The 27,377-nt window shown below is 40.1% G+C and overlaps 2 protein-coding genes across 2 annotated transcripts in view; one reads left to right on the top strand and one right to left on the bottom strand.

Annotated features, from left to right (window-relative positions):
- The first annotated feature begins 437 nt into the window (after positions 1–437).
- On the top strand, positions 438–21,445 carry LOC138012588 (pyridoxine/pyridoxamine 5'-phosphate oxidase-like). The gene is made up of 6 exons (XM_068859394.1): positions 438–775; positions 6,895–6,994; positions 9,115–9,168; positions 10,158–10,289; positions 15,595–15,671; positions 19,003–21,445. The coding sequence occupies exons 1-6, from the start codon at positions 501–503 to the stop codon at positions 19,166–19,168; spliced, it is 804 nt and encodes a 267-aa protein (XP_068715495.1). The 5' UTR covers positions 438–500; the 3' UTR covers positions 19,169–21,445.
- Positions 21,446–25,121: 3,676 nt separating this feature from the next.
- LOC138013401 (protein CLP1 homolog) overlaps positions 25,122–27,377 on the bottom strand; it is a 21,792-nt gene continuing 19,536 nt past the window's right edge. The window contains exons 12-14 of the mRNA XM_068860471.1: positions 27,129–27,209; positions 26,742–26,835; positions 25,122–25,757 (exon numbers count right to left, since the gene is read on the bottom strand). Of these exons, the coding sequence (XP_068716572.1) occupies positions 25,646–25,757; positions 26,742–26,835; positions 27,129–27,209 (287 nt within the window). The 3' untranslated portion in view covers positions 25,122–25,645. The remainder of the gene's footprint in view (positions 25,758–26,741; positions 26,836–27,128; positions 27,210–27,377) is intronic.

Below are 27,377 nucleotides of genomic sequence, written 5' to 3'. Positions count from 1 at the left end.
GACTAATGTCTCGTTTTTCAAGGTCTATTTCACCTCAGAAAAAGACATCAGCTGCAAAGGTTAATTTAGTTATATTAGTTATGTTGAACTGAGTACGTTTACCTGATCTAAATTTCACTAATGTAGTTTTTCTATTGCTGACAGTTGTAAGCTAAGATCGTCTTAAAGTAACGCAATCTTCTGAAAATGCACCTCATGATCTCGCGAGCACGGTGACCCCCCATTTTTTTTGTCTTTTTGGCAAAAGTAGGTCATTACCTTTCTGCGTGGCAAGTTTTAAAAAAATCTGTACGTGGGACCGTTTTGGACGCGAACGTCCTTAAATGGCGTACTAATTCTCGTTTTGCGCTTAGAAATGTTACGATTCACCTCGGTTAGGTTCATATTGGATTGTGGGGAACATCCTTTTCCGTGATACCCGCGTTCTACGGTACATTTTCAGCGGCTGTCACCCATAGATGTCGCGAGAATCGGGTGACTCTTTTCGTTTGTGCGAATAAATGTTAAGGAGTGTGCTGCTGTCATTCAGTTCTCGGCAAAGAAGTAGACTTGTTCGTTGGATAACTGTTGACAGTATCAGAAGGAGTGGAATTACGGAGATGATGCGAAAGGAAGATGTGGCTTCCATGCGAATTGATTACAAAATGCCGGTCTTCGACGAGAGTAGCTTTGTGGCGAAAGAACCCTTTATGCAGTTTGATGCTTGGTTTAAAGAAGCCAAAACAGTGGAGGGGATTGGAGAAGTAAACGCTATGGTGCTTACTACGTGTGGGAGGTTAGTTGTGATGTGTAAAGAAAGAAAGAAACGTGGAAGAAGTTCTGTTAATTATACCAAACTAATTTCAGCCCAAGATTTTTTAATGAGGAAGAGGGAAACTTGCTTATTAATCGCATGAAACACGAGTTTTCGCACCTTTAGAGAATACCTGGCCACTATTGTGTTCTTGTTCTGGCATCGTTTGAAGAACGAAACATATAACAAGAAACGCTATTCATATGCAAAAAGTGCATTTAGCTCATATGGAGTCAGTATACATGTTACGTAATCTGCAGTTCACGTAACCCGCGTTCTCTCCTTCCTGGTTGTATTTGATGCCAATCTCTTAATAAGGTTGCTGAAAAGAGTAAAGTGGAGAATTTTAATCTCAGTTTACACAAACAACATCCCCTGACACTTTCCTTTTGGTTATCTTTTTCACATGTCGGGCCATCCTCTTTTTAGCTTGTGGCTCCAGAGCTACAACAAGTTCCAAAAATAGTGGAGACACTTCACCTTCTTGGAGCGCTATTAAATTACCTATTATCTCTCACACTGCAGCCCCCCTCCCCCCCTTATCAGTGTTGCTAGCAAGACAAACAAATGATGGAAACTTAAACAGTCAACATTGAAATGGGGAGAGGGGAGGGGAAGTGGGAAAGGTTTAAATTCTAGATACGGTGGGTACTGGAAGCTTGAAAAGGTGTTTTTTCATGAAAGTGTCTCAGCAATTTTGCAACTTGTTGTCTGAGTTGGTTGTCACATTATTGCCATATGGTCACTTTGTTTATTGGAACAGGAAGGCGTAATTATCTTTTGCATTTAATATGGTGTTTCCAAAAAAAAATGGTTTCATTCTCTGATCTGCTGTGAATGGAAAATGGCCAGTAATAAACTGGATTTTGGCGGGGTTTCGGTATGACGTAATTTGAAGCCATTTCAGTGCTTTCTGCGAGTCAAGGAGAAAATACACATAATTTGGAAGATGAAAAGGTGTGATTTCCATCCTTTCGCTTTTTACAGTACGCTAGAAATATCCTGGAACCGATTTTGAAATAATTTGTCTTAAACAAGTACTTTCGGTCAACACATGACATCTAGAACACATGCAACATGAATGAAATTAGCTGTTGTTTACGTATGAGAAACAGACATTACCTCACCTTTAACTGCGATCACGTGCCATTTAAAGGGCACATCCACTTTCCGAAAAATCAATTCTCAGCAAACATTGTTATACAAAGATACATTTTCACAGAGGTCCATTTGTAACATTACTTATTGCTTTAGGGTTAGTCTGCTTCTAGAGAAGGGATTGCTAAGTCTCAGTAGCAAGTCTTCTAAGTGACTTGTCGGGTACAGGCTAATGCCATGTTCTTTGGAATGACCAACTGAGCACAATGATCAAAAGAAACTACCCGATTGTGCTAAATCCTTTGCCAAAATTTATTTTACAATGAGATACAAAAGTGAACAAATTTGTAACTTTATTACGAATCATCTGGTAATATATTGGATTGAGTAGAAAGCAAGTACTATTTGAATTGTGCTGTACCCTAGAAGATACGATTTTCAATTGTAACGCCACCATCCTTGTTGACATCACCAAGGAACACAATAGAATGGTATTGTGACACATAATACGAGCCATGTGTAACTTTCGGAGCATTACATCTGCAATTCAAAATACCTTGCTCACTTTAGTATTTGGTACGGAGTCTTCTGTTAGTGGTGATAAGTCCAAACACTTGAAAATGTATGTCAATAATTAATATCCTTTCGTGTTTGGTGGGAGGCGTGGTGGCCTCATGGTTAGCGTGCTCGACTCCGGATCGAGTGGTCCGGGTTCGGGGCCTGGCAGGGGACATTGTGTTGTGTTCTTGGGCAAGACACTTTACTCTCACGGTGCCTCTCTCCACCCAGGTGTATAAATGGGTACGGGTGTAAAGCTGGGGGTAACCCTGCGATGGACTAGCATCCCATCCAGGGGGAGTATAAATACTCCTAGTCGCTTCATGCTAATGAAACCGGAGATAAGCGCCGGCCTGATGAGCCTTCTGGCTCGTAAGCGGAGACTTTACCTTTACCTTTCGTGTTTGGTACAATACGCTTTGCACTTCACGTGCAAACTTCTCAAACATTTCAGAGCTTATACGATATCTAAGGATTGTTTCTTTAGTTTCTGCTTTTCTACATTGAAAATTTTCCCTATAGGATTCAAATCCGGACTGGCAAAATTATTGCAATCAATCAGACAACAAGTTGCAAAAATAGTGGCGACACTTCACCTTCGATTCTTGGAGCGCTATTGATAATTTACCTATTATCTCTCACACTGCAGCCCCCCTCCCCCCCCCCTTATCAGTGTTGCTAGCAAGACAAAAAGTTATTGCAAATTTAAAAAGTCAACATTGAAAGGGGGAGAGGGGAGGGGAAGTGGGAAAGGTTTAAATTCTAGATACGGTGGGTACTAGAAGCTTGAAAAGGTGTTTTTTCATGAAAGTGTCTCAACAATTTTGCAACTTGTTGTAGCGGGATGGTTGGCGAATCAGGCTGTCAGGCGTAAAGAATGGAAAAATTGTAATCGATGTCTGATCGTCTCAAGTTCAGCACGCGTATTCAAGCATTCGTTGAGTGGTTGTTAAGGCGGCTGGTGCATTCATGCATTCGTAAAACAGAAAAATTTATTACACTGCATTTGTAACCACTCTATAGGCTTGATAAATCGCTATATCACCTCCCTGACACAGTATCTTACTTACTCCACGAGCTTACCACAGGATGATACCTTTGATTTTACTCCGTTTAGCATCGTCCGACAGAACCAAATTTTGGCATTTTCAAAAAAAAATTTACGACATACTTAAACCATTTTTATGTCGCAGAGATGTTTCGGTGCTTGATGCTTTTTGCCACGTTGTCTTAATTTTACAATAACACCAAGCACTTTTCAATGGTTATTCTTTCATGTTACGCTTATGTGAAATACATAACTTTCTTTCGTATAAGAATGGTATCACTTTGCATACACATAATAATTATTATTACCTAGTATTCCCTGTGTACCCTGTATCCCCTGTACACCCTGTTTACCCTTCCACACCCTTTAAACCCAGTACACCCCTGTATCCCATTTACAGTGCTCCTTGGGGAGTGCAGGAATGGTGCAGTGGTGAGAGCACTTGCCTCCCATGTGGCCTGGGTTTTATTCCCAGACTTGGCGTCATATGTGCGCTGAGTTTGTCGGATCTCTACTCTGCACCGAGAGGTTTTCTCCGGATACTCCTGTTTCCCCTCTCCTCAAGAACCACCATTTGATTTGCATTGATTGTTCAGGGTTGGACATTACCACTCGTCCGCTTGCCAAGGCGAGTGACCAGGTAAACATGACACCTTAAGACTGCTCCTGAGAAGATTCATCAAGAAAAAAATCAATTTAAAATATAAAGTAAGTGCCTCCATTGTGTCCAAGTGTCCAACCCTGTTGTTAATGTCAGTTTACAGTGTCCCCAGTTAGTGCTCCAGTTACTTTCCTTTCCTTTCCTTCGCCTGTTTACACCCTGTAACCCTCTACACCTTGTTTACCCCAGTACACCGTGTAACCCTTATTTACCCTTTCAAACCATGTAAACCCAGTGCACCTTGTTTACCCTTTACAGTATGCCCTGTATCCCCTGCATACACCCTGTATTTCCCTGTAAACCCTGTTTTCCCTCGTAACCCCTTCAACCCCTGCATACCCATTTACCCTTGTACACCCTGTACCCACTGTAAAACCTGTTTCCCCTTGTGCGCCCTGTATCCCTTGCACACCCTGTTTACTGTGGTACACCCTGTATCCCCTATACCCCCTGTTTACCCTTCGATACCCTGTATTCCCTGGTAAACCCTGTGTACCCTTGCATACCCTGTATCCCATGTAAACCCCCTATAACCTGCACACCCTGTTTACCCTTGTATACCCTGTATTCCCTTGTAAACCCTGTTTACTCTCCCACAGCCTGTATTCCCCTGCACACCCTGTATTCCTTTGTACACCCTGTACTTCCTGGAACATCCTGTTTACCTTGTTCATCATCTATGTCCTTGTAAACTCTGTATTCCCCGGTACACCCCATTTGTACCCTTTTTTTACTCTTTTTTCTCTTTACACCCTGTGTTCTTCTATACTGTGATCCTTGACTACATTGCAGACAGGTACCGGTTAAGCATTTACACTTTTTTATATATCAATACAAAAGTAGACCACAACTGCCTTCCATGCTGAAATTATCAAGCAATCTTCACTAACTCCTGATAATGTCCATAGACTTATCACTCAGACACACAACAGAGAGACTTTTTGTAGCAGAAAACACTTTGTGAGCAGTTTTACAAATGGGTGTGTTAATTGTATTAACAGCTGGTAACAAAAACTTTGATGAAGTTGTTGCAGGGTAAAAATTAATAAAGTCATGATCAGCTTTGTTCATAGCACACACACATTTTTTTAATTCTGATACAAAACATTCTTTATTAAAGATTGTTATGCTATTTAATTGCTTGTGATATTTATCACAAGCACATATTGTTTTGAGGCATATCCACATAAAAAATTCCAAGTTAATTGACTGTGCAGATCAATAATGCTTTCTTTAACAAACTGTTGCCTCGTAATGTCTCCTTTGTATAGTATTTGTATGCATAGGTAAATACTACCATTTGTGTCCATCCTTGAAGCCAATGAAACGTTGGCGGTTATGTTTTGAAATTGACCATCTTTTTGATGGCATACCAGCATGCTTTGTTCACGGGCTCTTCAAGTTTTCAGGTTTTTCGTGAGGGCGGAGATATTTATGAATCTGCCTAGGGATCAAGAAGAGTTATAAACATCTATCTCCTGTGTGTTTCCAAAGACACGGAATATGGGATTTGGTATACTTTACCAAGAAGAGATACGTGATTCAGCAACTACATGAAATCGAAGTGAAACTAGAAAGATTGAGGAGAAAATATTTCTGCTTCTAGGGAATTCTGTGCACACATGCTCTTCCGTGTTTCAAGGAGCATTTAAAATCTTGATCTCAAGCGACTCCTGACTTTGAATTTTTTTGTCTCCATTGCAAAACAAGCAGAGATGTTATTAGGGCGGTCATGCAAAACCCGAACGCTGTCATGAAAAACCTGAAAACTTTGAGAGCATATGAACAAAACATGCTGGTAACCCGTCAAAAACGTTGTCAATTTCACAACATAACTGCCAACGTTTCATTGGTCAAAAGTGATAGATAACCGGACAAACCGTTAACATTTGAAAAGTAAAACTTCGCGCAAAATTCGTTACGCTTGAAGGATGTATGCAAATGGTACATGTAGTAACTTTTGTTTTCTCTGGGCTACACGTAAATAAGTTATTCAGACACTGATTATTCTACAAATTATTTGCTGGTTAGATCTCCCAAGATCCAGCACTTCTACTTTGATCAGCTGGCCCTTGCATTAAAAAAAAATAGTCTACAAGTATGTCTTCAATGACACCCCCTGGTATTTCTTATTACAAACCTTTCCTGTCCTAACTGTAACATAGTAAATTTTGACACTGACCAGGGTGTCAGAGGGCACAATTGTCTGAGATGTTGATGGCATTGACAGTGTACATTTTCAATGCACTTTGAATATATGAGGTCGAAAGAGATCATCCTTTGGCCAACTCTCCGCAGCCTCATTCCTCATCATGCCAAACTTACCTATGTTGGACCCTCTAAACCAACCCAGGACACATTAGTGGAAAGGAAAACTGCATTCAGCTCATAAATTGGGTGCATTTACAATGTATTAAATAATTCTAAATTTCCATCTTGTTTATTTCTATATCCATATAGAAATAAACAAGATGGAAATTTTTGATGTAGTATATACAAGATTATGATACTCTTAGTCACATACTACAGTGTAGACAGTCATCTAATAGATATTTCATCATGGACTTGGATTACACTTGTAGGCCATTTCAAGATCTACAAAGTCTTATGTGGTTACAAAAAGCTTCATAAATTTGTCAATGATAAAGTAACTAACATCTTATAAAACAGCTCATGAGGATATTACACAAGCTGACAAAAAATTTCTAAAATTGTACATCTACATGTAAATTGCAGAGATTGCCGACCAAGAGCACGAATTGTTTTGCTGAAGGGTTATGACAAGACAGGGTTCACTTTTTACACTAATTATTCCAGTATGAAAGGACAGCAGCTGGTGAGTTGATTTACTGCAACTGAGCCCTTTCACTTTCTGTATTGTAAATTCTCATGTAAGAGATAGCACAAGCAAAAGAAGGAGAAAAAAACAAAAGAAGAATTTCGCAGGTCACTTCTGTTAAACGTACAGTACATCTAAGCGTGAAAATTCTAACCAAAATAATTGTAAGAAAATATTTTTTTTCCTTTCTTTGTGGGAATAAGTGGGACATTACTAAACAACGAAACAGCAAACCACCGAAACAGCGAATCTAAGAACCAAAACACCATGTATGACCCAACCATACATTGAATACTAACTGACAAAGGTTGGATTTGAGATTAAACATCGTTTTAGGCCTAATTAAAAAGTTATTGCTCCTAATCTCAGTCTTAATGTGAATCCTAATCTTAATTTCGATGAATTAGGAGCAATACCTTTTAGGCCTAATTAGGCCTACATTGATATTTAATCTCAAATCCAACCATTGCCGGTTAGTATTCAATGTGTTTTGGGGTCATACATGGTGTTTTAGTGTTTCGCTGTAATGCCCAAAAAAGATTTAAGTAAGCTTAAACACAATCAGGAATTGATTAGAAACAAAATAATTTACCGGTAATTTGATACTACAGTAATTCATCTTGGTTATCTCAAATGGTGAGATCTTTTCATTTGTTAGTGCCCTTGTAAATGCCTCATCTTTTTCTTTTTTTTTTTTGAGCCTTATTTTTTTTTTTGCAGCCTAATCTTTGTTTTTATTGGAGATTTCTAGCTTTCATTATACATATGGGTTATTGACCAAGCGTGGGTCAAGATGGTTGAATATTGGCCAAGTTCTTTTTTAGCGTATTTATGGACCGAGACAAAGCTTGGTCAATAAAGGATTTATTATGTGAGATAAAACACCAAAAAAATGATCTTTGATCTTGTGGGACCAAGCGAGAAATCCCAAGCAGGCAAGATAGCCCCATCTTGCCTGATAGGGTAGCCAATCACAGTGCGGGATTTGGTTCATCTTCCCTGCACACAGAGCTAGTCATGTAATAAATACATCTTATTTGAAGGTTTAACATATAATACGTGCGGATATTTTGCGAGTCACGTAGTATTTTTCCGAGCCCTGCAGGGTCGAGGAAAAATATGAGGGATTAGGGCAAAATATCCCTGAGTATTATATGTTAAACCATCGAATAAGATGTATTTATTATTCCACTACAAAAATGTGTTATTTTGATTCAATTTTATCTGGCAAGAGGGTTTCTAAAAAATGCATCATCTGTCCTTCAGGGCGCTTGCGAATGATGTAAACATCACAGAAAGCCAGCCAAATTAATGTCCTTTATTTGATTGTATAAACGAAATGACGAGAGACAAGTGATGACAAGCTAAATTCTCAGGCTTTGTATCTCGTTGAAAACAATTTCGTTCATTGAAATGCTGCTGTTCCATCCGTATTTGCTCTGTTCTAAACCGGTCAAAGCGGGACACTAAAGTGTATTACCGTCTCATATTTTACGCGTTCTCTTGACCAAATAAGGTAAAATGGTGTAATAGTGGAATAATAAATGTAATTATTGTGAAAATCATTATGCTAATATCTCACAAGTGGGACCCACTGGTTTTACCACACAGACTAAGAAACTCGGGTTTCTAATCCACGATATCTTGGTGCTTAAATTGTGCGGAATTTCGCAATGTTTCTGTATTAAACTAAACAGGCTTGACCGATGCGCGTTCCAAACTTCGTTTTTCTTCGATTTTCTTATTCTTGGTTGTCTAAAAAAACCCTTATTGATAAAAATGTGCTTGGTAACTATGTAATGCAACCTCGTTCCCAGGGTCTCTCTTCTCTGCCTCTCAACTACAATGGAGGCAGAGAAGAGACACCCTGGGAATGAGGTTGTGTTCGACAAAAGAGAAAATAATGATGTTTTCGGAAAGGAAATTGTTCATTGATGTCCTATGAAGTCAACAAGGTGTATTAATTGGAGCTTAATGTGCATGGTTAGGGAATTGGGAAAGGAGCTGTGTGTCAGAACATGCTAAATTTTTCAATTGGTTTCCTAATTAAACGAGAAAAGAAAGTTGTCCAGTCGTTAAGTTGTCCATTCTGTACTACTTCCTATTTTTATTTTTAGAATGAGAACCCATATGCCTGCTTGTTATTTTACTGGCATCCACTGCACCGACAGGTAAGCCTCTTACACTGATTTCTATATCAAAACTCGCCATATTCACAGGTACATGTACTTTGATATTTTGTACTTTTATTTCCTTCTATTTTTTTCCTTTGTAAACTTGTGTGTAGTGTAGTGACTGGCTCTGAAATTTTGTAAAATTCAATCGCTTAAATTTTTTCAACAAATTGCCAAGTTGCTTTTTTGAGTTAAATTGGTTTACAAAGGCCTGAATTTTCCAGACTCCGCACAAACACAGATGAATAAATAATATCTCAAGTTCGAATCTCAAGATTTTACATAGTAATATTTTTAGAATCATTCTTATTCTTTCTTCCCAAAACGTGGAAGAAAGATGGTGTAATAGTGCAACAAACCATTAGAAGGTACGGAAGCAAGGTTATCTATGAACTCTAGATACTTCAAGGCATCAAGATATGTCTTATTGTTCCGTGAACAAGCTGGGATGATGATGATGATGATGATGATGATGATGATGATGATGATAATAATGGAAACTCTATTGTCTTCAAATACAGTTGTAAATCTCTCTACGTATTGGCAATTAACAACTGGCTACTCGAAATTGAGTGATATACTTGTATACTGTATTTACAAATGAATCAAATGAATCAAAGAAATATTATTATTAATATATTATTATTATTATTATTATTATTATTATTATTATTATCATTATTGTTGTTATTATCAGTTACAGCACCTTAGAATGTTTTGAATCTTTAGAGCATTAATGTGCTTTCCTTTTGCCAGAGCTGGCCGGCCAGACCCGTCAATTTGCAAAGAAAATGCAACAATTTGAAGGACCACTTGCATGATAATCCCTTTCATTCTTCTGGAGGAGTATATCATCCTCGAAGTTTGTTAATTGAAGGCGTTGTAGTGTTAATTGAAGGCGTTGTAGAGCTTCCAAATGCACGGTCTGGCCGGCCAGTTCTGTCAAATGGAAAGCGTCCTTATTTTCATTCTGACATTTCTGCTAGGTGAGGATAGAAGGAAGAGTGGAAAAGCTGCCGGAAAAGGAAAGCGAAAACTATTTTCATTCCCGTCCACGACCAAGTCAGATTGGAGCTTTAGTAAGCTGCAACCAGAGCTCGCCTATTGCAAATAGAGAGGTGAATGAATTTAAATTAAGGAGCCATGCTAACCACAAGGTGAAAACAGAATTATTTGTCCTATTAACTAGTAATGAGTTACATGTACATGTACATGTAGTTGGTTATGCCCTTTAAGCCCTCTTCAAGAGCATGGGTTGTCCACAAGATCGCTCCTTCTATAAGCACCCTTTTATCTCCCCACCCTTCACATTAATGAACGGGGTAGTTTCTAAAGGAACTGTGGTGCTGCGTCGGTGGGGAAGTAGTATACAAAAATTTGGTTTTATGAACGGAGTTGATAATAAGCACTTAATGACTGGCCCCAAGGGAAACAGTGAGTTTTGTTTCCCCGAGACCCTCGGAGAAACCCTCAATGTTTGCCGAGGACAGCAAATAATATACCAAAAGATAAATGAAACTTAAGTTAACAGGAGGGAGACACGCGTAGGTTAGGTTGGGTCATAATTTAGGATGAGCGCAAAGAACAGTTCTCTGTAAGTCGACTGTAGGAAGAAGTACAAGACGACACACTAATATTAGCTACAAGTTCGTTTCAGAAGGGAAGGTATTTGTTCAATTTACAGTGACATATGAGCACCAGTACTGAGTAGCATAAAAGGTTTCAGTGCAGTTTTACAGACTCTTCTCGAAGATTGTTAACGAATATCTAATGGCAGAGCAAGTGATGGTTAATTCCCAGACGATATGAAGGTCTTCCCTGAATTTAAGCCGGAAGTGGCCAAATACAGTCTCCAAGATGGAAAAACAGGCTTCCGAACATCGAGCTCGACAATTTTCCGTTTGGAAAATGTGAGAATTTTCATCAGTCGAACGATTCTCAGCATCACAGCCTCATCACGATGATGTGGGTGTACTGTTCCTGAGGTGATAGAGTGGAAAAAAGCCAGTTTAATAAGCCAGTTCTTAGTTTCAAGAAACGAATTTGTGGGTGTAGTGATTGTTCTATGGGTTCCCTTTGTAACCCATACCTGTGGTGTATTCTGGGTAGTGACAAAAGGTAAGATGGCGGATTGAAAACGTGAGTTTGTTTTCTGGAGTGTAATCCGTTCGCATCGTGGAACAGTCTGGAGTACAGACATTACATTGGCCACGAGGATGGGATAAAAAAAGTTCTTTCTTTTATGGCGGTAAATCCTATTCCATCGATAGATATTTCGGGGCCGAAGTCGGAGTTGATTGAGCGAACGATGACGTGTTTGGCTACGAGGGTTCACATACTCTGCCGAAGGGAAAGCAAATTTGCAAAACAGGCCGCTACTGGAGTGCAAGATATCTTCGAAAACTTGGTAATCGCTTCCCTTCCCGAAGGCCAAGCGAATGATGTTTATCAACAAGCTGCACGAGCCTTAAATGCTTATTTTCATGTTCAGAAGAACGCCGTCGTTCTGCGTCAGTTACACCAAAAACCTGGCGAAGATGCGGACTCGTTCGTTCTTCGACTTAGGAAACAAGCAAGACACTGTGGATATGGAGATGAGGAACTCGAATTCGCAGTGAGAGACCAGTTGCTCGAGAAAGTATCGTCCCAAGAATTACGGACCAAGCTATTCGAGGTGCTTAAGCATACTGCTTGCAGCAGCTTTAACTACAGCCAAGGAAACGTAATTGCTGGAGGCGAAGGAAAGTCGAGCGTGAATGTGGTCCAGCACAGAGAAAGCAAAGAAACATCAGGCGGGCAAGCCACACACAAGTGCTATGCATGTGGGAGGCCAGGGCATTTTTCGCGTGACCCTGCGAGGAGTTAGACGTGTGCAAAGTGTGGTAGGAAGAGGCACTGGGCAATATGTTGTAGGCATGAGGCGGATGGAAACCAGAGCAAGAGTGTTGGGAGAGTTAAGTGGGAGTTATAGTCAGCGAAAAAGCAGTGTTAAATACAAGTGCGGATATGCGTTGATATGCCGCGCGCAAATGAGGCAACTCAAAGGGAGAGATTAACCATTCCCACAGTGGACGAGGTGTTGGAAGAAATGAATGGAAGCACAGTTTTCTCCAAGCTAGATATGAACATGGGTTTTCGTCAAATTGAGCTCGAAGAAGCGTCCTGGGATATCATATCATTTTCAGCTGGTGATTTACAGTTTCGTTACAAGAGGCTGAGTTTTGGTGTGAAGAGTGCTTCTGAACAGTATCAGAACATTGTAAGGCAGACGATTGCTGACTGCTCTGGGGCCACCAATATAGCTGATGACATTGTTTTTCTCGAAAAAACGACAGAGGAGCATGACAGAAATCTTATCACATTGCTACATCGTTTGCAAGAGAGGAACTTGACCCTCAACCAGGATAAGTGCAAGATTGGAATGAGCCAGATTGTCTTCATGGGACTGCTTTTAAATAAGCATGGTGTGGGACCAACAGAGGAAAAGGTCAGAGCTGTTCGTGAAACAGAGCCCCCTGCTAATGTTGCCGAGCTGAGGAGTTTTCTGGGACTCATCAGTTTCAGCTCAAGGTTCCTACCAAATTTTGCAACCACAGCGGAACCACTACGGATCGAAGTTGACACGACAGGAGACCAAATAGAAGTGGGGCAAGGAGGAAAACAAAGCGTTTGAGGCATTAAAGACGCAATTGGCGGAGGCATCAATGATGGCTTTTTATGACAATAATGTTCCGACGGAGGTGGTCACTGACGCGAGTCCAGTTGGAGTTGGGACTATCCTTGTACAAGAGCAGCAGGGAGTGAACAGAGCTGTTGCATTTGCCAGCCGTAGCTTAAGCAAGGTTGCGCGTCGCTACAGCCAAACAGAAAAAGAGGCATTAGCAGTTGTTTGGGGCTGTGAGAGGTTGAGTCTCTATCTATTAGGGCTCGAGTCATTTCAGTTTGTTACTGACTGTAAAGCTTTGGAGGTTATTTATGGACCAAAGTCCAAACCATCCGCCAGGGTGGAGAGATGGGTACTGTGTGTAATGCCTTTCATGTACACCGTGCGACATATACGCACAGGCCAGAACATTGCTGACTGTCTAAGTCGTTTGACGAAGATACCCACTTCATCACAGTGTAAAACCATAAGTGAAGAATATAAGAGAATGCTTGGCATCAGTGCTACCCCACGTGCGGTGACAACTAGAGAGAAAGAGAGAGCTTCCGCTGAGGATGAGGAACTCACAACCATTCGCAAGTGTTGGAAGACAGGGGACTGGTCCACTGCTCTAAACGCCTACACGTTGCTACGTGATGAAATTACAGTGATTGGAAGACTGGTTATGAGAGGTATGCGGATTGTTGTGCCATTGATCCTGCGTGAGAGGGTTCTAGAATTAGCACATGAGGGGCATCAAGGGACTGTGAAGACAAAATATGGTCTCCGAAGTAAATATTGGTGGCCAAACATGATTTCTGTGGTGGAAAGACATTGCAAGAAGTGCCTTGGATGTCAGGCTGTGACTACTGTTACCACTACACCGCTATTTAAAACAACAACTATGCCCTCCACGCCATGGGTAGACCTTGCAATAGACCTAATGGGTCCACTACCAACAGGGGAGAGCCTTCTTGTCACTGTTGATTATTACAGTAGATGGATAGAGGTGGATGTAGTACGGAACACATCTAGCAGTACAGTACCATCATCAAGTGCCTTGGGAAGCAATTCACCCGTCATGGAATCCCTGAGACACTGCGGACAGACAATGGATCAAACTTAGTAAGCCATGAGATGGAGGAATTCCTGGATGAGCTGGGAATCAAAGCATAAGGACTATTCCCTTATGGCCCAGAGTAAACGGGGAAGTAGAACGGCAGAACAAGTCACTGCTTAAAGCAATGCGCGTGGCCCATACTGAAGGAAAACCATGGCATCGAGAGTTACAGAAATATCTTTTGACCTACAGGTCAGTCGCTATGACTTATCCACTGGATAGTGATTTATCCGGCGGATAATGCTATCCATAGTTCGCACAACTGGGGCCAGGATGCTGAACGGAAACAGCGAGGTACTGAAAGCGCAAACAAGAGAGCTGCTGGCAGAAGAAGACTAGGTGCTAGTAATGAAGCAGAAATGGAACAAGTTGTCTGCAACGTATGATCCGGAGCCTTATAGCGTAGTTTCCAAGACTAAGAGGAGATCTAGTGATCATTGAGCAAAGTGAAACCCTGCTAAAGAGGAATGTTTACCATGTGAAAAGGTTCATAGATTCTGAACCAGGGGCGTCTCAGTCAAAGTAAGAACTGACACAGCCATCAGAGCAGACACCTGTAATGGAACCAGTTGTCCTTACTAACCCTCAACCGTTGTTTTCCCAGCAGAACGACCTGCGACTAAGCCTGCATATGACTCTGCTGTTGACCCAGACTTGCCACAGCCTGTTGTTAATAAGTCCAGTCGCAAGAGATCTGAGCCTGGTTGGCTTAATGAAAGACTATGTCACATGAAAGACTGAGTCAAACTGACTTGTTAAGAACTGTGTTACTTAAGAGATTATATAATTTTGATATATCTTTGCTATGATTTTGAGTGGCAGATATTTCGCTGAATGAGATTTGATCACATTTTGCAAACAGAGCTTTATTAACTTTTATCGTTGGATTGTTACAGTTATGCATTTTAAAAGGGATTCGTCATAGCTTAATTTTATTATACTCATTGTTTGAGTTTCATATTGGGGGGAGATGTAGTGATTGTTCTGTGGGTTGCCTATGTAACCCGTGCCTGTAGTGTTTTGTGGGTAGTGAAAAAAGGTAAGATGGCAGACTGAAAACGTGAGTGTGTTTTCTGGAGTGTGATTCTTTCGCATCGTAGAACAGTCTGGAGTTCAGACGTTACAGTGCGTCGGGATAAAAACAAGCATATAATTATCGTTTTTGTTATGATAAATAGCTGCAAGAATTGCAGAAGAAATCTTTTGTTTTTTTTTTTAATTCTCTACTTGCACAAAACCCCAAATACAACCTCTATTAACCCTCCAAAAATTAGCATAGGCATTATTTTCGATTTCTCTTGGGACATCGTCATGTCCCAGAAGAAATTGTAAACAATGATTATGCAAATCAAAGTGTGCATAATCATTCCAGGATTAAAACTGTTACGAATGGTGTGAATGTTTGGAGAGAAAGTTGGAAAAATTATCGTCAGGTGCTCACGTCCTCCACATAAGCTCATACACGTCGTTGTCAGGACGAAAATGGCAAAGAACTGTATCAAAGTGAAACGCACGTGCGGGGCGTGCAAAACCATTGTTTTTTGCTCATTAAACCTATTTTTTTGTAATATTGTCATAGCCATCATCTTCTTCCTTGCGTAAGCTCCCTTCTGATCTGAGAAGTCGTGGTTTTGAACCAACCAACCTTCCTGTCTTCCAGGTTTTGAATGATAAAGAGAAGAAACTTCAAGACGAATACGGTGATGAAGAGAAATTGATTCCAAAGCCAGATTATTGGTGCGTGTGTTATGCTATAAATTTCTTTCTTTTGTCGTAAAAACACTCACGATTTTACATCATCGAGGTGAAAGTGCTGCCCAAATGTTCAAACAACTGTTAACGGATAAAACGTTCAGCGTCCTTTTGGATAGAAACGAGAGTATTAAACTTGTACTGTTTGTATAGGTGGTTTTCACGTGACGTCATCGCCGCCATTAGCTTCTTTTGTTCATCCGCCAGAAATTGTACATTACAGCATTGTTAACTGTGTCTCTAGAGATTGGTTGCAAACCACGTTACGTCTCGCCACCATGTTGGTGGACGAAAACAAAAGATCTCTCATTAGCTCCTTTTGTTCATCCGTCAGAAATTGTACGTTGGAGCATTGTTATCTCTGTCAAGTTTAAGAGAAAGAAGTCTAATTCTCTCGTTTCTATCCAAAAGGACGCTGATAACAATGCTGAAATGTACAATTGCTGGTGGACGAACAGAAGGAGTTAATGAGGGATCATTTTTTTTCGCCACCAACATGGCGGCGATGACGTCACGTGGAAATCGCCTATGGTTGCAAGATGCTGTCTTACTGTTACAGGAGCATTCGCCCATCTGCTACCAGAGATGTATCGAGAGTGCGTCATTGCGTCCTGGGACGCACTTGTTTTTCTTTGGACGCACAGAATTTAGAACAAAGTGTCCAATTGGATGCAGACAAAAATTCGAATGTTTATGAAAATTACAAACGCCAGGAAAACCTTGCGAACAGCATATTCCACAACGAAACTGAACATTCCCATTTCTCACTATGGAGAAATGATGGAGTTCCTCAAATTTCAATGTAAGCTGTTGTTTTCGGATTTTTGTGGTCGAATGATTTCATTTTGTCAACGATTATGTCCAGCTTGAGGAGTTAGTTTGAATTTCCACGTGTTGCGTGACGTTATCTGAGCTGTTTTTTAGGCTAGACGATCGGTCGATCGATCAGTCGAAGTTCAGTTTGTTGCATGCTTTCCATGCGAATTTCAAGCATTGGTTTGTTTATCGTGAGCGGGCTAGATTGCAGAATACCCGGCCCACCAAATGTCCTACTTAAAAAAGCTGCCACCGCGGTCCCGCAGTCGTGTTTAGCAATGCTGCTTGTCCGCAGTGGTATGGGACAGAAAATGATATTCATATAAACAGCTCTGTTCCTAAACCGGGCATTCTACAATCGCTCCACTTCTTAAATTTCATTTTGTTGTTCCGTTAACTACACTTTTCACGAGATTGTGTGAAGAAGAAAGGATTCGTTTACTCATTATGCCTAAGCGCTCGTTTCAGTGATTAGGTTTAAGCACTCTCCTAAAATTTTAGCTTTCATTTTGCGGTTCGGTTAACTACACTTTTCATGAGATCGTGTGAAGAAGAAAGCACTCGTTTACTGATTAAGCCCAAGCGCGATCGTCTGAAGAAGAAAGCACTCCTTTACTGAAAAATTAAGCTTAAGCGCTCGCTTCAGTGATTAGGCCTAAGCACTCTCGTAAAATTTTAGCTTTCATTTTGCGGTTCGGTTAACTACACTTTTCATGAGATCGTGTGAAGAAGAAAGCACTCGTTTACTGATTAAGCTTAAGTGCTCGCCTCAGCGGTTAGGCCTAAGCATTCTCGTAAAATGTTAGCTTTCATTTTGCGGTGGCAGTGCGTTTTACTGGTTGCCCTTTGGCAGTTTTCATTCATCGACTTAACCTCGTCCCAGGGTCTCTCTTCTTCCCTTCCAAAGAAGGAAAGAAGAGAGGTTGTCATCGACTTCGGGACTGCGGACCGCGGTGGCAGTTCATTTTAGTGCTTTCCCTTTAACAGTTTTCATTCAACGACTACGGGACTGCGGACCACGGTGGCAGTTCATATTAGTGCTTTCCCTTTAACAGTTTTCATTCAACGACTACGGGACTGCGGACTGCGGTGGCAGTTCATTTTAGTGCTTTCCCTTCAACAATTTTCATTCAACGACTACGGGACTGCGGACCGCGTTGGCAGCTTTTTCAAGTGGGATATTTGGTGGGCCGGGTATTCTGCAATTGCTCCCGTGAGCGAAATGACAGAGAACCCAACGGCGCAGTGTATGAAATTGTTGTTTTGTGCGACCCTGTTGATATTTGGGAGTTTTAGCAAAGACGGCAACGGAAACGAGAACGTCTTCATTGAATGTAATTTCTCGTTATTGTAATCGCTTCGCGACTATTCCAAGCATTTTAACGTGACAAAGGTGTGGCAAACCCGCAAGAATGAAACTAGTTTGAACAGCGCCCATTTTACGGGAGAAAATGAAAATTTATCCTCAAGGGCTGATTTTCTCCCTAAACCTCAGATTTGGTCATTTCACGTTGTTGTTTTGCTGACCAAGGCAAAGAAATAGACAAAAATGAGAAGATGCACGTGCAGAGCGTGCAATGCTATTCTTGGGTTTCACTCACGTGATCAACAGCCATGTTTTTCAACGAAAACAAAAAAAGACGTTAGCATAATAATAGCTTTCAATTCCCGGAGGATTGGATCGGGACACCAACATGGCTGCCATTTCATTGTTTGGGGACACTAACATGGCGGCCGTGACGTCATGTGAAATCCAAGAATTGCTTTTGCTCGCTAAATATGCAAATTTGTGACTTTCTCGTTGCCGTCGCCGGGAGCACACGTGTCATCGTCTTGGCTCTTGTTTTGCATGCGACTTGTCTGTTTTGCAAATTATGCAATTTTTTCGGAGTTAGTGTTACGAAGTAATACAACTAAAAGGTTCGGTCTGAGGCCTTTCCCAGATTTTTGATCCCTGTAATTGTTTATGTTCGTTTGTTCCCTAAGATATTAAGGCCGTTTATACGAGAGAAAATAAGCCGCGGCTAACTCTGGCTGCGGCTTACGTAAGCCGCGAAAGGAACTATTTATACGAGTATAAACTCCCCGGCCAGGATAAGCCGCGGCTTGAGAAAGCCGTGAACGTAGATTTTGTACCATGCATTTATACGAGGTGTTCGCGGCTTACGTAAGCCGCGGCCAGAGTTAGCCGCGGCTTATTTTCTCTCGTATAAACGGCCCTATTTTGTCATTGTTCTCCTGTTCTCCTGTTTCCCATATCAAATTAGCCATGTAAACCCCTGGGAGGGCTTCGGTCTCATATTACCGTTAATAGGGTCGCTTCCTGTACATTAAAATGTTAGCCATATTTTAGGGGAAAGAGCTTCGATTTGACAGGAATAGAAACGTAATAATTTATGACGGTATGAATGAGATGTCTCTGTTACCGCAGTACGACACCAAGAGCCGGAAAAAAAACGGGATAAGTGAGTATAAGAGAATGGTTGTTTCGATTTTTCAGGGGCGGTTTTAAAGTTGTACCCGATCAAGTGGAATTTTGGCAGGGGCAATCCAACAGACTTCATGACCGATTTGTGTTTCGCAGACTTGGAGAGGATGAGGTTATTGATGACAGTTTAACAAAGAAAGGAACAGATGGATGGGTCTATGAGAGACTCTCACCATAAGTCTTCACGGATTCATAAGTAGTACAGCTGTAATTTTTCTTTAAGGTGGCTCAAACCTGTTCAACACTTGAAAGAAACGTTCTTATTAGAAGTATTGACACTACAACACTTAATCACTTAACAGCAATGTTATGGTACCATATCATATAAAAAAATTGGGGTCAGCGAGTTCGTTTTTCAGATATGAGCAACTGAAGCCAAAATATAGGGTGTTTTTGCAAAGCTTTCCTGTTGCCATGGTAAGTTATCACGTGACAAAAATGAGTGCATCTTGTTCAGCAATAATTGGTGTTTGATATGGTACCGTAACAAGGTCTCTTGAAAGTGTTGAAACTAGCTTGAGCCACCTTAGCCCCGAGAATGATTAGTGAAGGGAAATTGCTTTCTCGCTGATTTAAATAAAGGGGCTATGTTACAAAATTTAGCCAAAATCAGCGACTGGCAAGTAAATCATGCAAGCGAAACTGAAGGAAGGTTTGAATAGAACAGCAAATACAAAAGGAGGCAGGGATGGGCAAAATTGAAGAAGATTAAAATGCTTAGTTATAAAAACGAGCGATAAAAAGGAAGAACCACACGGTTTCCACGGCTCTACGGTCATTTTCAAGATCAAGTTCATGGATAAAAAATCCCGCATATATACAATTTCTGAAACAATGGAATGAAAGAAAAAACCTAAATATTTATTTACGAACAATAAGAAATAACAGAAATGCGAAAATGAAGTGCAAATAAAGAGGTAAAGAGAATGAAGACTATTAGAAGTGTTAAGCAAACAGCTTTGTGCGGATGGAATCACTCTGTTTCAATAAATTTTTTGTCTGGAAAAGGTTTTTGTAAGATTTTTCTGCCTTTGTGGTTCATGGTGTTGTGTAAATATTAACTAATTTGCATACGTGGGTTGAAATTTGATATGGGAGTAGTTTTCATAACGATGACATAACTTTTTGCTCTTTAGTCATTCTGGTGTAAAATGAAGGCCAACAATACTACACGTTTAAGTGAATGTTTACGTTCTTGACCAAATTTAATGTATGCAACAAGAAGCTATTTAAAAATATTGTTTCGTTTCCGGACTGATAAATAGACCACTTTCATAAATGGCGAACACTTTTACATTCTTTTGTATTTATGTTAATTAGACCTACTGCCCTCGTTTTAAAACAAATATTCTTTTGAAATTTACTCGTCGTAGCGAGGTTAGTAGGGCTTATTAGCATTGAAACAAAAGAATATTTTATTTGGCCGCCATTATGAAAGAGGTCTATAGGATGTTTGGGAATAAGTACGAAACTTTGAGGAGGACAAACACGCATCAAAGTCAACCAAGTTTAGCTCACGGAGCGTCTACTTTGGTCTTAACTTAGTTGTGAACTCAGGAAAGCGCCAAGTCTCAAAAGCATTCAAGACACAAACGTTAAATAGACCGCTCAAGTTACATAGATAACAGTATTAGTTATTATTTGCCGCAATCTTCGTTTGCCTATGCAAATGAGTAGATAGGTGTCCCCAAATAGCTTCCTGTATAGCGGCATAGCTAAATTAAATATCTTTCAAAAAGAAACACACAATTTTAAATTTGCAAAACATGTTTCGGATGATCGACATCCATCGTCAGTTGTGAATACAAGTGAAACCGCTAGTCGGTGTTATATAAAAGATAGCTAATAACATGCATAAGTACTGATTAAATAACAACGTGAATAGAAAATACAATGATGAGAAGACAATGGGTATGGACGAGGAAAATTACAGTGAAAGTGTTAAATTGACATGATTAACCTGCTTATTTAATGAGGGTTTTTCCCAACCTATGTGTAAGGCCTCCTTGATTTTTAGTTGAAAAGGCGTGGAGGCGGTGTCAAGGATTGAAAAACACTCCTCCGAGCATAAAGATCTGCATGCTTCTGACCCATTAATGTGCTGAAATTAAATATAAATTTAGCTTTTGACAAGAGATATGTACCTTTATCTTTTTATCTTATTATTATTATTATTATTATTATTATTATTATCATTATTATTATTATTATTATTATTATTATTATTATTATTATTAAATAAAGTTCTAAGGTTATGTTAGAAGCACGTTAAGTAATGACTTAAGTATTAAACGAAGTCTACGGAATACTTTAAAATCTGTGCAAAAGTTTTCAAAGGTTCAGGTGGCTGTGAGCCATTCCGTGAGTACATCTTATTTTCAAGTCTAAAGACATAAAAACGGGCCTTTTGTTTCTTTTATGAAGTTGCAGCAGAATAAACGAACAAAAGAGTGAGGTTCCGACAATTTCTTATTCGCGCCTGCCACTTTTTAAAATCGTTATTATAAATTTCCAGTTGAATTATGCAGTCTGGGTTATGTTGATAAGGATGGAAAATAACAAAGTTAGATCTACTGGTGTTAAGAGAACGTTTGTTTGCACCCAGCCAATCACCCACTTTAGCGAGTTCGTCATTAACAACTTTTTCGAGATCCTTAAGATCTTTGTTTAAATATAGCAAGTTAGTATCATCAGCAAATAGGTAAAACTCGAAAATCTGGGAGCAGCGTAATCTCGTACCCAGATCTCACTCTGTCACTGGAAATGTTTCCAGTGACAGAGTGAGATCTGGGTACGAGATTAGGAGCGGCGATAAATATCGTCAACATAAATAAAAAAGAGAAGGTGGTCAAGTACAGACCGTTGAGGGTTGAACCAATTTGAGTCGGTAGATTTCTTTTCGACAAGTATGAAGAGAACCAGTTATTAAGTATTCCTGTTACTCCATAATGGTGTAATTTGCGGCAGTGCTTTTCCACGGGTAACGGGTGACGGGTTAATGGTAACGGGTCAAGGGTGAAGGGAGTATGGTGGGCGGAATGGTGCAAAATTTAAGAAATCAAAATTGCTTTCAACATCAACCAACCAACCTGCAGTTCAAGATTTTCTCCTAAGGTCAACAATAAAATTCGTCCAACTTCAACGGCTAATACAATAACCAACACTAAAAACTTGCCTAAGTCAACATCATCGACAACAAATCACCTCAAACGAAAAATCGATGTCAACTTCAATAAACTTCATTTTTCAGCGCGTTCAGCTTCCATCCTATTTTTGTCCATATTTGGGCATAAAGTCGGTCTCCTAAAATCTCCAGCTTTGTTCCAGGGAAAAGAGTTGCAGGTTACACGCTTCAAGGTCACGTGCTTCTGATTTTGCCCGTGATCAACCAAACTTCGTGGTCCTTCGAATAGTACTGTTTTTTGACAGTTTTTGAGGTGGAACGAGAATTGTTAGTGAGGAGACGGGGAGAATAAATGAATTAAATCGAAGTGACTAAAAGGAATCTTTCGTGAGTTTGACTGTACCCCACAAGTTCGGTACAATGCCAGTCTTTCATGAGGATTTGTTTCAAGTTCGTCGCTGCTGGGTGGTATTGTGTAACGAAAGGCAATATTCGTTTGCTCCCCAGTGGTTTTTCGAGTGCCAGTTTCCCGTTTTTTAATTGCGCTTCTGATAGGGTGCTTTGAACAAGATTCTTGGGATAACCTCTTTGACGTAGGCGTGATTTAAAATTTTGGATGAGCTCTCCAAATATATTTTTTAGAAGAGTTTGTTCTGAGAAGTCTCAGAGCTTCCCATTTGACGAAGCCTTTTTGATTCTTGGTGGGTGGCACGGGAAGTGTCCGCGTTGAAATGTTTCAGTAGGTTTGAAGTGCGTGCGCACATCAAGGACTGAATTGCTCTTGAACCTTCCGCCTTTGTACATGCCAGTGTTTGTATCAAGAAATGTCGTTTATTGTGGGGTGGTGTTTATTTTCTTGTTCACTGAACTGCATTATCTCCTCTCTGTTTGTACTTCTTTTGTCTTTTCTTCTTACATTTGTACTTCTTTCTTATTTCCACTCTTTCCCTTCTGATAAAAATGAGCCACAGAACCAAATAATATCATGTACGTCGCGAACAGCGATGTCTGTGCTGTCCCACATTTTAAAAAACCAGAGTGTAATTTTGGCCTATGCGCTACAGCATAAACAAGACACTTTTTGTAAAAAAAGAAACGTGATGTGGTAACAAGTAACAAAGGTCATGAGGCCTCTTATTACGGCCAAAGTTCAAGACAAAGAGCACGTCATTGGTATCACAAAAGGCACGTGTCAGCGTTGGTGGAGAATGCTCAGCTTAAATTTCCGGTCGTTTCCGAAGGCGAAAGATGAGTTTGTTTTAAATTTCTCGCCGTCAGAAATCCCGGATCTCGGAGCTTTTTTAAGTGACGATTTCCCGGATCCCGCTTCGTATTAACGTAAAATCCCGCGTCCCGTCCATAAATGCAATCCCGAATCCCACTTCCATATTTCTTTATAATCCCGAATCCCGGGCTCCAAAAAGGCCAAATCGGATCCCGAAACCCTATTGGGGACCCTCCGGTTTGTCTGGCGTTTCTAAGCAACAAGGATAATCGAAATCTGTTTCAAATAGCATTTTAGTAGGTGTTTGACAACTTTAAAGTGAAACTCAGTAAAACGCCAGACATACCGTTACCGTTTTAAGAGTAAATGTCAGTAAGAATCGAAGAGATCGGGGACACAGCTCAAAATTCATTTTCACCCATACTTTGCGTATTTGTGGGCCTTAGTCCCAGACATATATCAAGGATGTTCGTTTATTAAAACGATCGCTTGTTTTGGAGACATCAACTTAAAATGGTTTACGGTATTAGTGGCGTTGTCGAGTCAGCCCCTTGTACGTTGTAAATCCCTTTCACACAAATCCTATTCGTTTGATTTTTTTGCAATTTAACGGCAGTAAAATCAACTTTCCTTAACAAAAAAAAATATATATACATATATATGATTTTTGTACAAGCGTACTATTCTCAGCGGTCCTACCTCGCGCGTATAAAAGGCAGAGTAGACTAAGGAGTTATGCCATTCTCTCGAAGCTGCTAAGCAGTTTATATTCAACATGTTGACCGTTCTCATTCGTTTCCTTTTACGCCTATCCTTCTCAGGTCTCGTTTCTGTGGCTTTTTCCCACCCTACCCACCTCAGTTTTATATTAGGATTATATTAGTCAACAGATCGAGACTGTTGGTGCCCATACTCAACAATAGGCGTGAGGGAGACAGGTGAGAATAGACTACTATTCAAAGAAAGGACCATGGCGTTTGGTTGATCATAAGTAAAATCAGAAGCACGTGACGTTGAAGCGTGTAACCTGCAACTCTTTTCCTTGGAACAAAGCTGGAGATTTTAGGACACCAACTTTATGCCCAAATATGGACAAAAATAAGCTGGAAGCTGCACGCGCGGGAAAATGCACGGGCTACGTTACATCCAAATAAGGAAATTTTTAAACTCAAAAAAACCCAGCTCTGAACCAGAGTTAAACGCTTCAAGGTCAAGAGCTTCTGGTAAAATTGATAACCAACAATTGCAACCACAAGTGATTATTTGTAATCATTTAAATTTTTGTCACATGTAATAGTATCAAAATACCGTGTAGGAAAGTAGAAAAAAAAGTCACACATTACAGATCGATTGCAAGCTACAAAAGCATAGATCAGAAATAGTAATAAAGGTGGAATTTGAACACCTGACCCTCCGAGATCTAACAGGATGCTCAAACCACTGAGATACTGAAGAATACGGTGAACCAGGATTATGTGTAGGCTTTGATTAGCACTGCATCTCAGGGCGCTTTCCATTTGACAGAACTGAGCGACCAGACCAGGCATTTGGAAGGACTAACTCTACAACGCCTTCAAATTAACACGCTTCGAGGATGATATATACTCCCCGTAAGGGGATTATCATGCAATTGTTGCATTTTCTTTGCAAACTGATGGGTCTGGCTGGCAAGTTCTGACCTTCATTTTCGCTCCCAAGTAAATTTAGTAACTTAAGTCTACAACGTAAAGTTGACTTTGTCCCTGAGCCTTAAAACCAACGAGATAATAGTGCTCGAGGAAGCAATGAAATTTATTCGCTTTAATGTAATTTGATATCAATAAAACATGTTACAAAACTTTACGTATGGGAAATAAAAGTTATTTAAATTAACACCCTGGGTTTAGAAGAATAGAATTTTCGTAAAACATGCTTTTCACTGGGAAACTGGCAAGAAACATTCTGCAGGACATGTCTGTTTATACTGCTACCAAAATCGACTGATAAAATACTAATTTTAAACTATGCTAAAAAATCTTTGATACTGAGAGCGAACAAATTAATATTAGAGGTTTCTCGAAATTGTCTTTTCTTTTTTGCCTCTTGGGTCAATGGTTACTCAGCTATGCAGCTGTTATAGGCCATTCTCTTTTGCGGAGGTGGCGTAGTTGAAGCGTCTAGTGACCCCTAAAGGTGACAAAACTTGTCAAAGTTGTCCTCGTATCGTGGAGTGAACTATTCTTGCTATGTGCCACTTCTGCAAGTGGAATTGTACGATCTGGTTTGTCCACTTTGTGAGCAAAAGCAGGCTCCAAGCTTCAACAGTTTCATTTGAAGTCCATAAATTTGACGTCACTAAGTAGAAAAAACTTTCTTGGCAAAGGTCTTGGAGCAGGGGATAACACTACCATCACCTGTCGACTCAAATCAACATCATTGCTGAAAAAAAGAAAACGACAACAAGGGAAGAGACTAAATATCAAAGAGAAGTATTTAAAACAACCAGACGGTTACTAAATGTTCAATAATCGAGACTGAGAGAAGTTCATTGCAGACCAAATCCAATCAAAATCAAACGATTTTATATTGATCGACGAAAAGGAATTTCTTGATACGTTGTTATCACTTTGTTCGAAGAACAAAGTTTAGGATTCGACTCCGTTTTTGGACATTAAACTTGAAAAAAAATTTTTTTTTCGGGTCGCGCTCTGGCTGCGCATGCGTAACATTTCTCTGTCTCGTTGAAGGCAGTTTACATGGGATTCGAACTGGGTATCTCTTCCTTTAGAGGCAATCGCGATGACCACTAAACCTCGGAAGACTACGTGACAGATTATGTATTAAAGAATTGCGTGCGTGACTGGAAGCAAGTTTGTGTGTTTTCGTTGCACACAATGCAATATCCGGTTATCGTATGACTCTGTAACAGTTATAGTAATTTTATAATTCTCCCAGTATTGTTAAGAAAAAGCGTTACATATTTTTAAATATCGTCGCAGAGACTTGCAAAACATCTGTTTCTGCTTAAACAAATATCCACGATCGCACTTAACCCTATCATTGGGTAACGGAATGTGGACTGTGGACTTCGGTGTACGGAATCGAAACTGGATATTTACCAAGATAACATAAAAAAAAACATGACATAAAAAAAAAACTACCGCTAAAAATCCTTTGAACAAAGTGTAGGCTACCTGTAGCCTCTTGTTAGTTACCAGTTTCGACTTGAACCCTTTTTGAGCGCATCTGTTTTGTTCTTGTGGAGACATACACATCAAGAACTAAGAATCCCCCATGAAGTAATTTTTGTTGCACATTTGAATGATGCACCACATAAATCTCTTATTGTGAGCCAGAGAGCCTTTGTAGATAAGTTACATCCTTCGGGTGTCTAAAAATCAAAATATAGATGAAGAAACTTACACGACGACGAAGCCAATTGCGTTCGTTGTGACTAGGTCTTCTTCTAATGATTCAGCTGCACTCAGAGCTAGCACACAATGCTTCAAGTCACGCCCTGCCAACAAAAACATTACCTGGTAACTTATTCAACTAACAACAGGTAGACGTCCCGTTCAACGATTACCTTACAGGGAGTCCACTTTATGACGTCAAACTGAAAATTATTTAAAGGAAGTGCATTTCCTTGAGCGAAAAAACAGTATCTCACATGAAACATAACTAAATGTACACACTAAATGCAAGGTACTGCATTCATGAAATCATACTCAAGATAAATGGGCACACAAGCACAGCTGTTTTGGTCCTTGCGCCTTGATCAGGTGGTACTTTTGTGCAGATATTCTGTACCTGGTTGCACGGCTACAAGTTTGGTTTCATTCTGTTCTGGAGACATCCCCAGTGGAAGGCATGAATCAGGAACAGCTGGAGCTGAAAACAAAGGTAGATTTTATCACCTCTCAGTTTGAGCACTTTCAGGAGCCCCTTTTATTTATATGACGACTTCTGCCCTCCACTTTTCAACGAAAACTGGTCAAAGGTAACTTCCTTTTTATGCATTGCTGATCTGTATTTCTGACTCCTTTCTGGTTTGCTTTC

Source organism: Montipora foliosa, chromosome 8 (genome assembly GCF_036669935.1).
Source record: "Montipora foliosa isolate CH-2021 chromosome 8, ASM3666993v2, whole genome shotgun sequence".
Classification (NCBI taxonomy): Eukaryota; Metazoa; Cnidaria; class Anthozoa; order Scleractinia; family Acroporidae; genus Montipora; species Montipora foliosa.
Note: the sequence above shows the minus strand (reverse complement) of the source record. Positions and strands in the feature narration are given on the sequence as shown.

Coding starts and splice junctions, on each gene's coding strand:
- LOC138012588 (XM_068859394.1), top strand. CDS start 501: ATGTTAAGGAGTGTGCTGCTGTCATTCAGTTCTCGGCAAAGAAGTAGA. Junction 6,995..9,114: donor GTATGAAAGGACAGCAGCTG/GTGAGTTGATTT, acceptor TTTTATTTTTAG/AATGAGAACCCATATGCCTG. Junction 15,672..19,002: donor ATTCCAAAGCCAGATTATTG/GTGCGTGTGTTA, acceptor TCGATTTTTCAG/GGGCGGTTTTAAAGTTGTAC.